The 14,635-nt window shown below is 41.6% G+C and overlaps 1 protein-coding gene across 1 annotated transcript in view; it reads right to left on the bottom strand.

Moving 5' to 3' along the window:
* The window catches only part of LOC140489132 (glycogen [starch] synthase, muscle-like), a 92,584-nt gene that overhangs the window by 61,197 nt on the left and 16,752 nt on the right, over window positions 1–14,635 (bottom strand). Inside the window, exons 5-9 of the mRNA XM_072588367.1 lie at window positions 13,611–13,755; window positions 13,010–13,127; window positions 11,854–11,974; window positions 7,006–7,112; window positions 5,020–5,079 (exon numbers count right to left, since the gene is read on the bottom strand). Coding sequence (XP_072444468.1) covers window positions 5,020–5,079; window positions 7,006–7,112; window positions 11,854–11,974; window positions 13,010–13,127; window positions 13,611–13,755 — 551 coding nt within the window. The remainder of the gene's footprint in view (window positions 1–5,019; window positions 5,080–7,005; window positions 7,113–11,853; window positions 11,975–13,009; window positions 13,128–13,610; window positions 13,756–14,635) is intronic.

Below are 14,635 nucleotides of genomic sequence, written 5' to 3'. Positions count from 1 at the left end.
GCAATTTGCTCTCTTGCCTCCTTCAAATATTCTGGGATAGATCCCATCAGGATTATGGAAAGGTTTGCCTTAGAAACTCAATACTCCCTTCCCTGAGATCATCCTCCACCAATTCCTTCTCTTTGGTGATTGACAAACCAATCTTTCAGCCATGCATTTACCTCTTTAATCTTGTTGACCCTGTGCCAATTGCTTATGGCTCAGGTAGTAATCCAGAAATTATTACTTCTTTGGTTCTGATTTTTAAACTTAGCCCCTAGCTGCTTATTTCCCGTTAGCAGAGCTTCTTTCCTCTTTCTACCTGTATCATTGGTACCTACATGGATGACAACAACTGAATCATTCCCCTCCCACTCTAAGTTCCTCTGCAGCCCAGATGAGATAACCTGGGACACCAGGCAGGCACCACAGCTATTGGGACTTGCGCTCTTTGCCAGAGAGAACAGTATCTATTCTCTTGTACTATCCTCAATTACACATGTATCTGCAAAGAAGTTATCATCTCAGTAATTTAAAGTTATTTGCCTCCTAATTAGCGGAGTATTCCTTTGTTGACAAGTTTTAAACTGTCCATTTGCAGTCTTCCTCTCCCCACATCCCCTTTTTCAGGCTTTGTCTCCCCCAGATACCCTTGCAGCTTCCAACTATTATTCACTTCACTTTTTGGAGTAACCACTTGCCCCCATCAAACCCACTTCCCCACCTGAATATGGCAGACAACTCCTCAGCCTTGCAGAATGTCACTCCAGCAAGTGACACCACCTCAATACAGCAAGGAGTAGTGAACACTAGGGATTAAAAACAATGTCAGATTGGTGGATCTCATAGAATATGAATTCTCTGATTAGACCAGGTTAAGAGCCCCATTCAGGGAGCGCTGGCTGACAGACATACAGAAGTGTTGGGGATTCTGTTCACTCTAGCAGCCAGCTCTGTGCTAGCTGGGTCAGTATCATGTACCGTGCACGTGTAAGTAAAGGGTGACTTGGCGTTGGGATATTGATGACCGTGGAATTGTTTCACCCACGGCCAATGGCAAAAGACCGTCCAATGACTCCTTCATTGTCATTGCTTATTTGTCTGTTATAGCTCATCCAGAGGCCTCCTCTTGTGTTGGCTGAACCTCAATGCAGCAAGTACAGTAGATAATCAGCCTGTGATTGAAATAGGAGGTCCTCATCAGCTCTGTCCTTTCTACTTACAGGATGACTTTCTTCTAACTGGTTGCCTTCACAGTTAAATTTTCCTGCCTATTTTGAGGACAGGTTCACTCACTGTACTGCATGATTCAGCCTTGATTTAGAGAATCAGCACGTGTGCCTGCACTGGATTCAAGGTGCCAGGAAAATTGTCTCCAGTTAAAATGAGAGCAGGATAGATCCACTCTGCAAATCGCAGCACTGATAAATGGATGTAAATTAGCCTCAATAATGAGTCACTTGATACCAATAAACTAATGTTCAAGGGAATTACTGGGCCACCCAAGTTTCCTCACATATCCAACATGGTACCCAGCAAACTGGCCAGGTTTCCCGGAACTTCTCAGAGGAACCTCTCAATGACAAGCACCTCACCCAGATTGAGGGATCCAGCATCAGGAAGCAGGCATCCACTGATAATCCCACATCTTCCTACTATTACACCTCAGACTCCTAACAATGATCCCTGGTGAAGACCACAAAGCTGCGGAGGCAGTGCAGAGCTTCTGGTCTCTAACTGGTCAGCAGCTCTTTCTGCTCCTGAGAGTGAGTCCTAAGTCTTTTGGAGGCAAGTTAAGTCCCTCAGGACTCCCCCACAAATGTGACCAAGACACTGTGACCATTGAGAAGGTACAAACGTAAGGTCTATACCATCTTTTACTAGGTTTGCACAGGATACATCAAACAATACTCAGGGATTCACAGGATGTGGATGGCACTGGCTGGGCAAGTATTTACTGCCTATCCCTAACTGCCGTTGAATTGCTTTCTTAAACCACTGCAGTCTATTTGTCCACAATGTCATTAGGTAGGGAGTTCCAAGATTTTGACTCAGCGACCCTGAAAGAACAGTGAACATAGAACGATACAGCGCAGGACAGGTCCTTCAGATCTCGATGTTGCGCCAACCTGTGAATTAATCTAAGCCCATCCCCGTATACTATCCCATCATCATCCATGTGCTTATCCAAGGATTGTTTAAATCTCCCTATTGTGGCTGAGTAACTACATTGGCAGGTAGGGCATTCCATGCACTTACCACTCTCTGAGTAAAGAACCTGCCTCTGACATCTGTCTTAAATCTATCACCCCTCAATTTGTATTTATGCCCCCTCATACACACTGATGTCATCATCCTAGGAAAAAGACTTCCACTATCTACCTTATCGAATCCTCTAATTATCTTGAAGGTCTCTATCAGATCCCCTCTTAGCCTTCTTCTCTCTAAGTTCTGTCAGCCTTTCCTCACAAGACCTTCTCCCCAGACCAGGCAACACCCTGGTAAATCTCCTCTGCCCCTTTTCCAATGCTCCCACATCCTTCCTGTAACGGGGCAACCAGAACTGTACACAATATTCCAAGTGTGACCACACCAGCATTTTGTATTGTTGCAGCATGACATTACGGTTCCCAAACTCAATCCCTCTATCAATAACACCTAACACACCATATGCCTTCTGAACAGCACTATCCAACTGGGTGGCAACTTTCAGGGATCTATGTACATGGACTCCAAGATCCCTCTGCACATCCACACTATCAAAAATCTTTCCATTGACCCTGTATTCTGCCTTCCTATTATTCTTCCCAAAGTAAATCACCTCACATTTATCTGCATTGAACTCCATTTGCCACCTCTCAGCCCAATTATCCAAGTCCCCCTGCAACATTCTCCCTCACTGTCCACTACTCCACTGACATTAGTGTCATCTGCAAACTTTCTAACCCATCCACCTATGCCTGCGTCTAAGCCATAAAAATGACAAATAGCACTGGTCCCAAAACAGATCCTTGTGGCAGACCACTAATAGCTGGACTCCAGGCTGAAAAGTTTCCATCAATCACCACTTGCTGTTTTCTTACAGAAAGCCAGTTTCTAATCCAAACTGCTAAATCACCCTCAATCCCATGCCTTTGCATTTTTTCCAACAATCTACCATATGGAACCTTTTCAAATGCTTTACTGAAGTCCATGTATACCATGTCAACTGGCCTACCCTCATCCACATGCTTGGTCAGCTTGTCAAAAAACCTTTGCAGTTTTGTGAGTCATGACCTGCCCTTGACAAAACCATGTTGACTATCTGTATACAAATTGTGACTGGCTAGATGATTATAAATCCTATCTCTTTTAATCTTTTCTAAGGCTTTTCCTACAGACGTAAGGCTCACTGGTCTGTAACTACCTGGGTCATCTCTACTGCCCTTCTTGAACAAGGGCACACAGTTGCAAACGTCCAGTCCTCTGGTACTAAACCTGACATATTTTCCAAGTCTGGATGATTAGTGACTTGGATGGGAGCTTGCAGGGGATGGTGCTCCCATGTATCTGCTGCCTTTGTCCATCTGGATGTAATTGGCTATGGGTTTGGAAAGTGCTGTCTGAGGAGCTCTAGCTCCCCTGGAATCGGTCTTTGGTGTACACGGCACAATTTCAAAATTTGTTAAGAACAAAAACTTGGAAACTTTGGAGAAAGATAGCAGAGAACTTCAAAAAGGGCATAGACACAAAGGCACAACACCTGGACAAGTGTTAAATGAAATTTAATACAGATGTGTGAATTGATTCATTTGATAAAAAGAACATAGAAAATATAAATTAAACAGTAAAATGTGAAAGGAGCAGGAGCAGGAGCAGAGGGATATCTATGTCTGCCTACATAAACCATTAGTAGCAGCACAGGTTGATTGAGTGGTTAATAAAGCATGGGTCCACATAAGCAGGAAATATGTTAAATTTGTACAGAACATTTAACTGCTTCAACTGGATAATCCCATTCCAGTTCTGGGCACCACTCTAGGAATGATACAAAGATACTTCAAAGAGTACAGAAAAGATTCCCAAGAATTCTCCCTGAGGAACCTAATTACATAGATAAAGTGGAGAAGATGGGACTGTTTCTCTTGGCAAAAGGCGAGAGATTTGAGCAAATTATTCAAAATCATGAAAAGTCTAAACCGAGGGGATAAGTAAGAATTGTTTCTATTGGTGGAAGGATTGACAACAGAAGACATAGATTAAAGTAATTGGCTACACAATGAGGAATGTCTGTCAAATATCTTTCGTGAAGGGGAGTGCTTAGGATTTGGACGTACTGCCTGAGAATGATGTAGAATCAGGTTCAATCCAGGCATCTGAAAGGACTTGGCTCATTACCTGAAAAGGAACAATATGCAGGGGTACAGAGAGAAGATCTCGGAGTGGCATTAGGAGAATTGCTCAATGCAAGACCCAGCACAGACATGATGGGCCGAATGGCCTTTTCAGCTGTAATAATTCTGTGACACTTACAGCTTTTGGACAGAGTTGGCTGAAGCAGTATTGACAGACTACCACCTGAACACATTTCTGACCTTCTGCTGTGCTGTGCAGTAGTGCGAGTTTACTTTTCTGAGTTAGCAGATTGATGGTGTGAGGTGTTCAACCTCTCAGTCACTTACCTGAGGAATCTCAGCTTACCAATCACTATTTGCTCCCTTCACCTCCACCATTCTATGAATTAGCAGAAGTAGCTAATAGGTTGTGATTCCTTATAATCCTTCTGAAAAATATTCAGAATTTTCACCAATACACAACTTCTATTAATTGTCCATTTCCAGTTATGTTTTAGTGTGCTAAATGCTTAGCGGAAACATTAAAATCTGAACATCAACCATCTAGTTTGCCACTAAAAATTAAGTACAAACTGTCAGTTTAAAACCAGATGAGTCCTAGCAAAATTTGAGCTGTTATAATAGATATTTTACTTTATCTTAACTCAGCTTTAGTAGTCTAATCTATGTCAACCTCTTTTTGTCATCCATGAACTACAATACTTACCTCAACAATGATTCATATAACTTCTTCCCAAACTTCTCCTTCACTGCATTTGCTGTATCCCTGAGGACAAAGAAAAAGCAGGACAAGATTCCCATTTAAAAAGCACCCAAAGACTTTCAAGCAGCATATAATTTGTACAATATCACGACATATACAATCTATATTAAGAAAAACGAATGTCCACTGCACAGTGTGGGCACATGAACGCACGCTGGATAATATAAAACAGATCCATCCTAGGACATGCTAAGCAGAGACACGTATGAAATTCCTAGAGGCCTGGCATTTAAACTGGAACTCCATCAATAAACACATCGATTTGGACCCCATTTACAAACCTCTGAGGAAAAAAAAACGGAAATGATATCACCCGCCTTAAAAGACCAAGACACAGAAATAGAAAGTGGAACAGAACACCAACCCTTCACTAGAGGCTCACTGATGATGTTACCTAGCATGGTGACAAAATGTCTGAAAACAAACCTGACAGCTCAGCAAGCTTACAACCTGAACCTCAACCTGAGCTACAAATCTGCTCAAAAATTGTTTTTTCCTTATCTACTCTAGTTACATTCTCAAAACTCCAGCAGTTAAGCATAACTTCTGGTTCATATACCTTCATTAAGTTTTTCTAACCCAGTTAATGCTTTCCAAGCATTCTGTTATCACTCCGGCATGGACCAATTTGAGCCAAAGAGCCTGTCTTCATGCTCTATGACTCCATGTCTTTTATAACAGGTGCTTGCATTTGTCCCACTACTGATGTTAGTCAAGCTGGTCTATGAATCGCCATACTTTCTCTCTTTCCTTTCTAAAATAGTGGAATTACATTTGCCATTCCCCAATCTATAGGAATTTCTCCAGAGTCTATAGAATTTTAGAAACGACCACAGATGCATCCAATATTTCCAAAGCCAGTTCCTTTAGTAGATTCTCAGGCCTGGAGAAATTAATGAGATTAATCTCATTAATCTCTCACGCACATTTTTTATTTTACTGACTTTCTTCAAATCTTCCCTCTCACCAGGTGCTTGGTTCCCTCTGATTTCTGGGAAATTCTGTGAAGCCAGAAGGAAAGTGTGTGCTCAGTTATGGGTTCAGGGAGCTAATCACATAGCTGTTGGCAGGCAGAAGACCTTTGTTATAAACAACTGGTCATGCGCCCACAGAATAATTAGCTCCTTGCTGCCGCTGATTCTCCGTTCTCTCACACTCCAGCTCCTGTAATAGTGTCCTCCACTGGTTGAGCAAACAGTTATGTAAAATAGTACTTACTTAGAACGTCATTAACCTGCTCTTTAAACATGCAGTAAACCTTTCCACAATCCTTGGTTTTCAAATTCTTTTTTTCATCTTAGTCCACAATCAAAGTTACTGCAATGGAATGTTTAATTTTGTAAAACTCACATTGGATGTAATTTGTGACATTGGCAGGTGCTGAAACCTAACTTGAAAAGACCCAAAATTTCAGGAAAAAATGGGAACGGACTTGCTAATTACAAATTAATCAAGGTTCTCAGTAAGTCCAGAACAGAACTAGAGGGCATAGGTTTAAGGTGAGAGGGGAAAGATTTAAAACGGAACAGAGGGGCAACGTTTCCACACAGAGGGTGTGGTGTGTATGGAATGAGCTGCCAGAGGAAGTGGTGGAGGCTGGTACAATTACAACATTTAAAAAACAGTTGGATGGGTATATGAATAGGAAGGGTTTAGAGGGGCCAAGTGCTGACAATTGGGACGAGATTTATTTCGGATATCTGGTCGGCATGGACGAGTTGGACTGAGGGGTCTGTTTCCATGCTGTACATCGCTACAAGTCTATGACGGGGTGACGGGTTAGTATTTTGAGAAGACATGTGATCATGGCAGACTTAAAAGGAGAAAGGGAGCCCCAGAGTGTGAACAAACTTCACCTGGCTGCAACTATCATCAATTTGTAAGTTATATCAACATTTCAGTCAACTCCTTACCATTGAAGCTACTCACCACAACTGTTTACGAACTGCCTGCCCTTTCAACGTCTCTACATTGAAGTTGTTGGTTCGTGCAGGCATAATGAAGAATGCAACCACCGTCACACGACTTTGATGAGTCTGCAAAAAATGATATTTTTAAAATGAGTCATTCACGTAAAACCAATGAGAAAACTTTTCATTACTGGCAATTTAGACAAATGTTGCAAGCATTTCAGCATTCTCACAATTTCTAGGATGAAAAAATGGCAACAGCACAAAATGTACTTCGAGATATGATCTGATGATATTCATTATTTCAGCTCAAGATTAACAACAATAAAACCCAGCCCAACCACTCAAGTGTGAACAGAACACAAATTCTCTGCAGACAAATATATTCTAATTCACCTTATTTTTTTATTTGCTCATGGAATGGAAGTTTTAGCAATAAGACCAAAATTTGGTGCCTATTCCTAAGTGCCCTGAAACAGGTGGTGAAGAAGCGCATTCTTTAACTGCTTCAGGCCACATTCTGGGTAAACCCAAAGCACTGTCAGGGAGGGAGTTGCAAGGTTTTGATCAAGGCAAACTGAAAGAACAATCAATTTAGTTCTAGTTCAGGATGGAAGGGATAGTGTTCCCATGCTTCTGGTGCCCTTGACTTTCCAGGTGTTACAAATCATGAAAAGAGTTTGTATTAAAGAGGGTTGGAAGGTTTGAGCTATAGGAAGAGGAAGAATAGACTCGGGCTACTTTCTCTGGAGTGTCAGACACTGAGGGGTGACATAGAGGTTTATAAAATCATGAAGGACATGGATAGGGTGAATAGACAAGGTCTTTTGCCCAGGGTGGGGGAGTCCAAAACTAGAGGGGCATGGGTTTTAGGTGAGAGGGGAAAAGATTGCTTCGTACAACTTTGTGGGAAACTTGGGAAGAGGTAGCTGGGCCCCTTGCTGAGGTATTTGTATCAACAGCCAGGGCCGAGGTGACAGCAGACTGAAGATTGGCTAATGTGGTGCCACTATTTGAGAAAGGTGGGAAGAAAAAGCCAGGAAACCACAGACCGGTGAGCCGGACGTCAATGGTGAGCAAGTTGTTGGAGGGGTTCTGAAGGACGTGGTTTATATACATTTGGAAAAGCAAGGACTGATTAGGGGTAGTCAACATGGTTTTCTGTGTAGGAAATTGCATTTCACTAACTCGATTGAGTTGTTTGAAGAGGTGACAAAGAAGATTGATGAAGGCAGAGTGGCAGATGTTGTCTATATGGACTTCAGCAAGGCCTTTGGCAAGGTTCCACATGGTAAACTGGTTAGTAAGCTTAGATCACGTGGGATTGGGGGGAGCTCGCCATATGAATACAAATTTGGCTTGAAGGTAGGATACAGAGAGGAGGTAGAGGGTTGCTTTTTGGACTGGAGGCCTGTGGCCAGTGGTGTGCCATAAGAATCAATAATGGATCCACTACTTTTCATCATTTATATAAATGATTTGGATGTGAATATAGGAGATATGGTTATTAAGTTTGCAAATGTCACCAAAATAGATCAGAAATCACATGACACCAGATTAGCATTATCTGAAATCACTAGCTTTTAGAGCACTGCTCCTTTGTCTGGCGAAGAGATTTCACGAAGAAGCAGTACTCCAAAAGCTTGTGATTTTGAATAAACCTATTGGACTATAACCTGGTGTCATGTGACTGCTGACCTTGTTGACTCCAGTCCAATACTGGCACCTCCACATCATGGCTAACAAAATAAATGATGTAGTGGATAATGAAGAAGATTATTTCAGAGTACAGAAGGACCTTGATCAGATGGACCAATTAGTGGCTGATAGAGTTTAATTTAGATAAATGCGAGATGTTGCATTTTGATAAGACAAATCAGGGCAGGACTTATACAATAAGTGGTAGGGCCCTGGGGAGTGTTGCCAAACAAAGAAAGAGATGCACAGTTGCTTGAAAGTGGAATCACAAGTAGACAGAATAGTGAAGGAGATGCTTGCCTGCTCCCCCCCCCCCCCCGCCCCCCCAATAAGAGTTGGGATATCATGCTGCAGCTGTATAGGACATTAGTGAGGCTACTTTTAGAATATTACGCGCAATTCTGGTTGCCCTTCTGTAGGAAGGATGTTGCTGAACTTGAGAGAGTGCAGAAAATATTTTCAAGGATATTACCAGGACTGGAGGGTTTGAGTTATGGGGAGCGACTGAACAGGCTGTGGCTATTTTCCCTGGAGCATTGGAGGCTGAGGGGTGACATTATAGACGTCGATAAATTCGTGAGGGGCATGGATAGGGTAAACAGCCCAAGGCGGGGGAGACCAAAGCTGGAGGTCATAGGTTTAAGGTGAGAGGGCAAGATTTAAAAAAGAGGATATGGAAGATATAGACTGTAGGGAAATAGATGATGACATCTTGCAAAATGTCCAGATTACAGAGGAGGAAGTGCTGGATGTCTTGAAACGGTTAAAGGTGGATAAATCCCCAGGACTTGATCAGGTGTACCCAAGAACTCTGTGGGAAGCTAGAGAAGTGATTGCTGGGCCTCTTGCTGAGATATTTGTATCATCAATAGTCACAGGTGAGGTGCTAGAAGACTGGAGGTTGGCAAACGTGGTGCCACTGTTTAAGAAGGGTGGTGAGGACAAGCCAGGGAACTATAGACCGGTGAGCCTGACCTCAGTGGTGGGCAAGTTGTTGGAGGGAATCCTGAGGGACAGAATGTACATGTATTTGGAAAGGCAAGGACTGATTCAGGATAGTCAACATGGTTTTGTGCGTGGGAAATCATGTCTCACAAACTTGATTGAGTTTTTTTGAAGAAGTAACAAAGAAGATTGATGAGGGCAGAGCAGTAGATGTGATCTATATGGACTTCAGTCAGGCGTTCGACAAGGTTCCCCATGGGAGACTGATTAGCAAGGTTAGATCTCACGGAATACAGGAAGAACTAGCCATTTGGATACAGAACTGGCTCAAAGGTAAAAGACAGAGGATGGTGGTGGAGGGTTGTTTTTCAGACTGGAAGCCTGTGACCAGTGGAGTGCCACAAGGATCGATGCTGGGTCCTCTACTTTTTGTCATTTACATAAATGATTTGGATGCGAGCGTAAGAGGTACACTTAGTAAGTTTGCAGATGACACCAAAATTGGAGGTGTAGTGGATAGTGAAGAGGGTTACCTCAGATTACAACAGGATCTGGACCAGATGGGCCAATGGGCTGAGAAGTGGCAGATGGAGTTTAATTCAGATAAATGCGAGGTGCTGCATTTTGGGAAAGCAAATCCTAGCAGAACTTATACACTTAATGGTAAGGTCCTAGGGAGTGTTGCTGAACAAAGAGACCTTGGGAGTGCAGGTTCATAGCTCCTTGAAAGTGGAGTCACAGGTAGATAGGATAGTGAAGAAGGCGTTTGGTATGCTTTCCTTTATTGGTCAGAGTATTGAGTACAGGAGTTGGGAGGTCATGTTGCAGCTGTACAGGACATTAGTTAGGCCACTGTTGGAATATTTTCCCTGGAGTCTTTTCCCTGGAGCTGGGGACTTCAGAACTAGAGGGCATAGGTTTAGGGTGAGAGAGGAAAGATATAAAAGAGACCTAAGGGGCAACTTTTTCACACTAAGGGTGGTACGTGTATGAAATGAGCTGGCAGAGGACGTAGTGGAGGCTGGTACAATTGCAACATTTAAGAAGCATTTGATTGGGTACATGAATAGGAAGGGCTTGGAGGGATATGGGCCGGGTGCTGGCAGGTGGGACTAGATTGAGTTGGGATATCTGGTCGGCATTGACGGGTTGGACCGAAGTGTCTGTTTCCATGCTGTACATCTCTATGACTCTATGACCAAAGGTGTAACATTTTCACACAGAGGGTGGTGCATGGACTTCAAGCTGCCAGAGGAAGCGGAGTCAGCGAGTTGAATTCGAGCATTCAAAAGGCAATTGGATGGGGATATGAATGGCAAGAGTTTCGATTGACATGGGCCAAATACTAGTAAACGGGACCAGGGTTACATTGGGATGTCTGGTCGGCGCAAAGGAGTTGGACCAAAGGACCTGTTTGCGTACTATATAAGCGTACTATATAACTTTAAGGGTTTAGAAGAATAAGAGGCCTTGCTAATTGTCAGTTTATGGAACAGCTCAACAATTCTAGCACATCCCCAGATGTTGGTGCTGAGCATTTGCAGAGGCAACTGAGAATCATTTGCTTCTGTCATTTCTGGTACCCAGATCAATGATAGTTCATCAGTCCAATTTTTTTTAACTTTTTTTATGATAATCTGTTCCAACTTAGTGGCTTGCTTGGCCATTTCAGAGGATACTTAAAAGTCAACCACATTGCTGTGGGCCTGGAATCACAGCCTAGGTAAAGATGGCAATTTCTTCGCCCCTAAAGAACATCATACATATAAGATGGATTTTCATGGCAATCTGCTGTTTTGTGGTCACCATTAATGAGACTAAGTTTTTATTCTTCAGTTATTATGAATCAATTTCTAATTTCCTTTAGCTGTCATGAGAGGAGTTGAACACATCTCTGGAGAATTACTCCAGGCCTTTGATCTCATGATTTGTACTTAAAATCATCCCAATGGCATCAAGCGCAACAGCCTCTCTCAATCAGTCAATGTGCACATATAAACCAACTATGGACACTCCTGAACTGTACAATTCAGCATCTTATTACAAGAACAACCTCTACCACTACTAGCAAATTAGCTTTAACAACAAAACTTCCTAAAAGAATAATTAAAGGACAGAGTGAACCACAAACCATACGAGATGACAGAGTCTCTTCCTTCTCCAATCTCTAGCAAAATAATACATTCAGAATCCAAGTTTAAAAATATGAAAACAGATAAATTACCCGGAGGAGATAATTGAGACGTGCTAATGCTTCCAGGAATAAATCTGCACCTTTGTTGGTAAATTCGTATCGCCCAGCAATGAAGAAATAGACAGTCTTATCCAGGTCAAAATCCAAATGACTAGGAAGAATCAAGATCAGAATTGTTTAAAATTTAATAACAAGGTGGGAAGAGCCCGGTGCTGGGCTAGTTATTACGCTATGATTAAAAATCAAGTATCAAAATAAAAAATTCTGAAAATACAGAGATGAATTAGCAAAACCAGAACAGTCCTTCTGTAGGTCTCAAAACACTTTTCAATACAATCAAAAAGTGAGGAAGGAGATGACCTATCCCGAGAGTGGTAGATGAATTTCAAATCTGACATCAGGAAAAGTCAAAACCAAGGGAGAAGTGTTAAGATTGACAAAGAATAAATAAAAACAAAGAGCTGGAGAAATTTAGCAGGTCTGACAGTGTGTGTTAATATTTCGAGTGTGGTATGACTCTTCTTCAGAACTGTCCTCAGGTTTGGTCTTAACTGAGTCTTAGACTGAAAGCTTGTGCATCATGCAATCCATGTTAGGAATCAATGCTGCTTTCTTTAATTCACTTCTCAGGGTCAATGCCTCTGTTTAATTTTTACAACTACTCCCATTTAAATTTTAAGCCTGCTTTACATCCCTGAAACTCCATCTTCATATAATACACAGTACAGCAAGAATATTACAGTGATGAGGGGAAATTAAGTTCGCCCAGCTAATATCAGGGATAAAAGAAAGCAATTATGAATCATGAGGACACAAGAAAGGATACGTGATATCACTACGAAGGTGTCTGACAGAGTAAAAGGTTGGAGATAAGTTAGTAGTGGCATAAAACCTAGAACAATACTCAAAGCCTAATGAGATTATTAGATTATTTTCTAATGAGGTTCAAAGTTTTCATATAATCAATTATAACATAAAATAATAAGCAGACTAGCATTATATTTGAGCAACCATATTGGTTCATAAATTTAGATCAATACAAAACAGCAAATTCTTCCAGGATATGTAGTAGGAGCAAAATAACGTGATTAAATTCCTGCCAGATCCCTCACTGGCACTCGCAGGCACAAACTTGCTTTTGTTGAGAACAATACATCAGTCTGACTAAAAAAACTCATCGTCTTACCCATAGAAATGGCCTCTCACAAACTCCTGAATCCGCATCTTGCTCTTGGAGTGCAAATTTTGAAACTCATGCACTGCAGAGAACTTCCTCAAATTCAGTCCATTTGGAGTCACAACATCTATTGAAGAAAATGGAACTGAATATTAAAGGCAGAAGCTCTAAGGAATAATTAACATAGCAATGCTGTGATGGGACTTTCATAATTCTGTTACTCTTCCTGAATTTACAGCTTTAATTCCACAAGTTACTGGGTTCAGGAGCCAACCTACATCCAGGGAAACAATTTCAAGGCTGCTACAGATCTCACAGGTAGGGGTAAAAACAAGACAATCTAACGGATCTGTCCTCTGGGGGGAATAACATTGGAAGAGGACGATTAATTGTGTCAAAGGTAAGGAGAGATAAAGCACCTCACAGTCAGGGAGAAAGTGGTTGTAACTTTGAGTAAGGGTTTTCTAAAGAAGATGGATAGAGCTATTATCAGAGGAATTGACACAAGATGATAAAGGCTTATTGTATTACATGGCAATAGGACAGCCTACAACTTCAATCATTTAAAGGCACAGTAGAAGTCTTCCTAAAATTCCTAAATTTCACTCACGAGGTTTGCATTTGAGTAGGTATCCTGCTTCCACTGCTGTAATCTCCGACACAGTTGTGAAGACATGAGTACAATGAACAGCAGCACGTTCCATGCAGTATCGGTGGTAAATCTGCCTCTCTCCTGCTTCACGATCTACATCAAACTAAAAGAAAGACCATCCGTGTCACCATCATGTGGAGTTCATCAATGCACTAATGCCCATAAAGTGAACACCAGTGAGTTCCTTGAAAAACATAATCATTCATACCCTGTATTTTTCTCAAGGAACACAAAGGAATCCAGAATAGTTTGCTTCAGTCTTAATATGAGAAAGTGAAATAATTTTTTCAAGATTTGCTAATAAGGAAGTAAAGATAACCAACAAGTAAATTACATTATGATCTCACTGAAACTTGCAAAATTCTTAAAGAACTTTACAGGGTGAATGTAGAAAGAATGTTTCTCTTGGCTGGAAACTTTAGAACTTGGGGAACTAATCTCAATACAGAGGTGAAGCTATTTAAGACTGAGATTAAGAGGAATTTCTTAATTTAGAGGGTTGTGAACCTTTGAAATTATCTATCCCAGAAGGCTGTGGAAGTTTAATCATGGATGTAAATACATGTAAATCCTGTCCTTCAGAATCCCTTCCAAAAACTTACCCACCACTGATGTAAGGCTACATGGATATATCTACTACAGAAGGCGCAATACTTGACCTTTTGTTGGGAAATAAGGTAAGGCAAGTGAATGAGGTGTCAGAAGGGGAACACTTTGGGGCAAGTGATCATAATTCTATTAGTTTTAGAACAATTATGGAAAAGGATAGAACATAGACCATTACAGAGCAGCACAGGCCCTTCGGCCCAGTATGTTGTGACGACCTGTGGAACCAACCTGAAGCCCATCTAACCTACACTATTCCATTTTCATCCATATGTCTATCCAATGACCATTTAAAAGTCCTTAAAGTTGGCGAATCTACTATTGTTACAGGCATTGCGTCCCCCGCCCCTACTACTCCCTGAGTAAAGAAACTGCCT

This window comes from Chiloscyllium punctatum, chromosome 18, assembly GCF_047496795.1.
Source record: "Chiloscyllium punctatum isolate Juve2018m chromosome 18, sChiPun1.3, whole genome shotgun sequence".
In the NCBI taxonomy this organism is placed as follows: domain Eukaryota; kingdom Metazoa; phylum Chordata; class Chondrichthyes; order Orectolobiformes; family Hemiscylliidae; genus Chiloscyllium; species Chiloscyllium punctatum.
The sequence above is the reverse complement of the archived record's forward strand: the minus strand, read 5'-3'. Positions and strand labels throughout refer to the sequence as shown.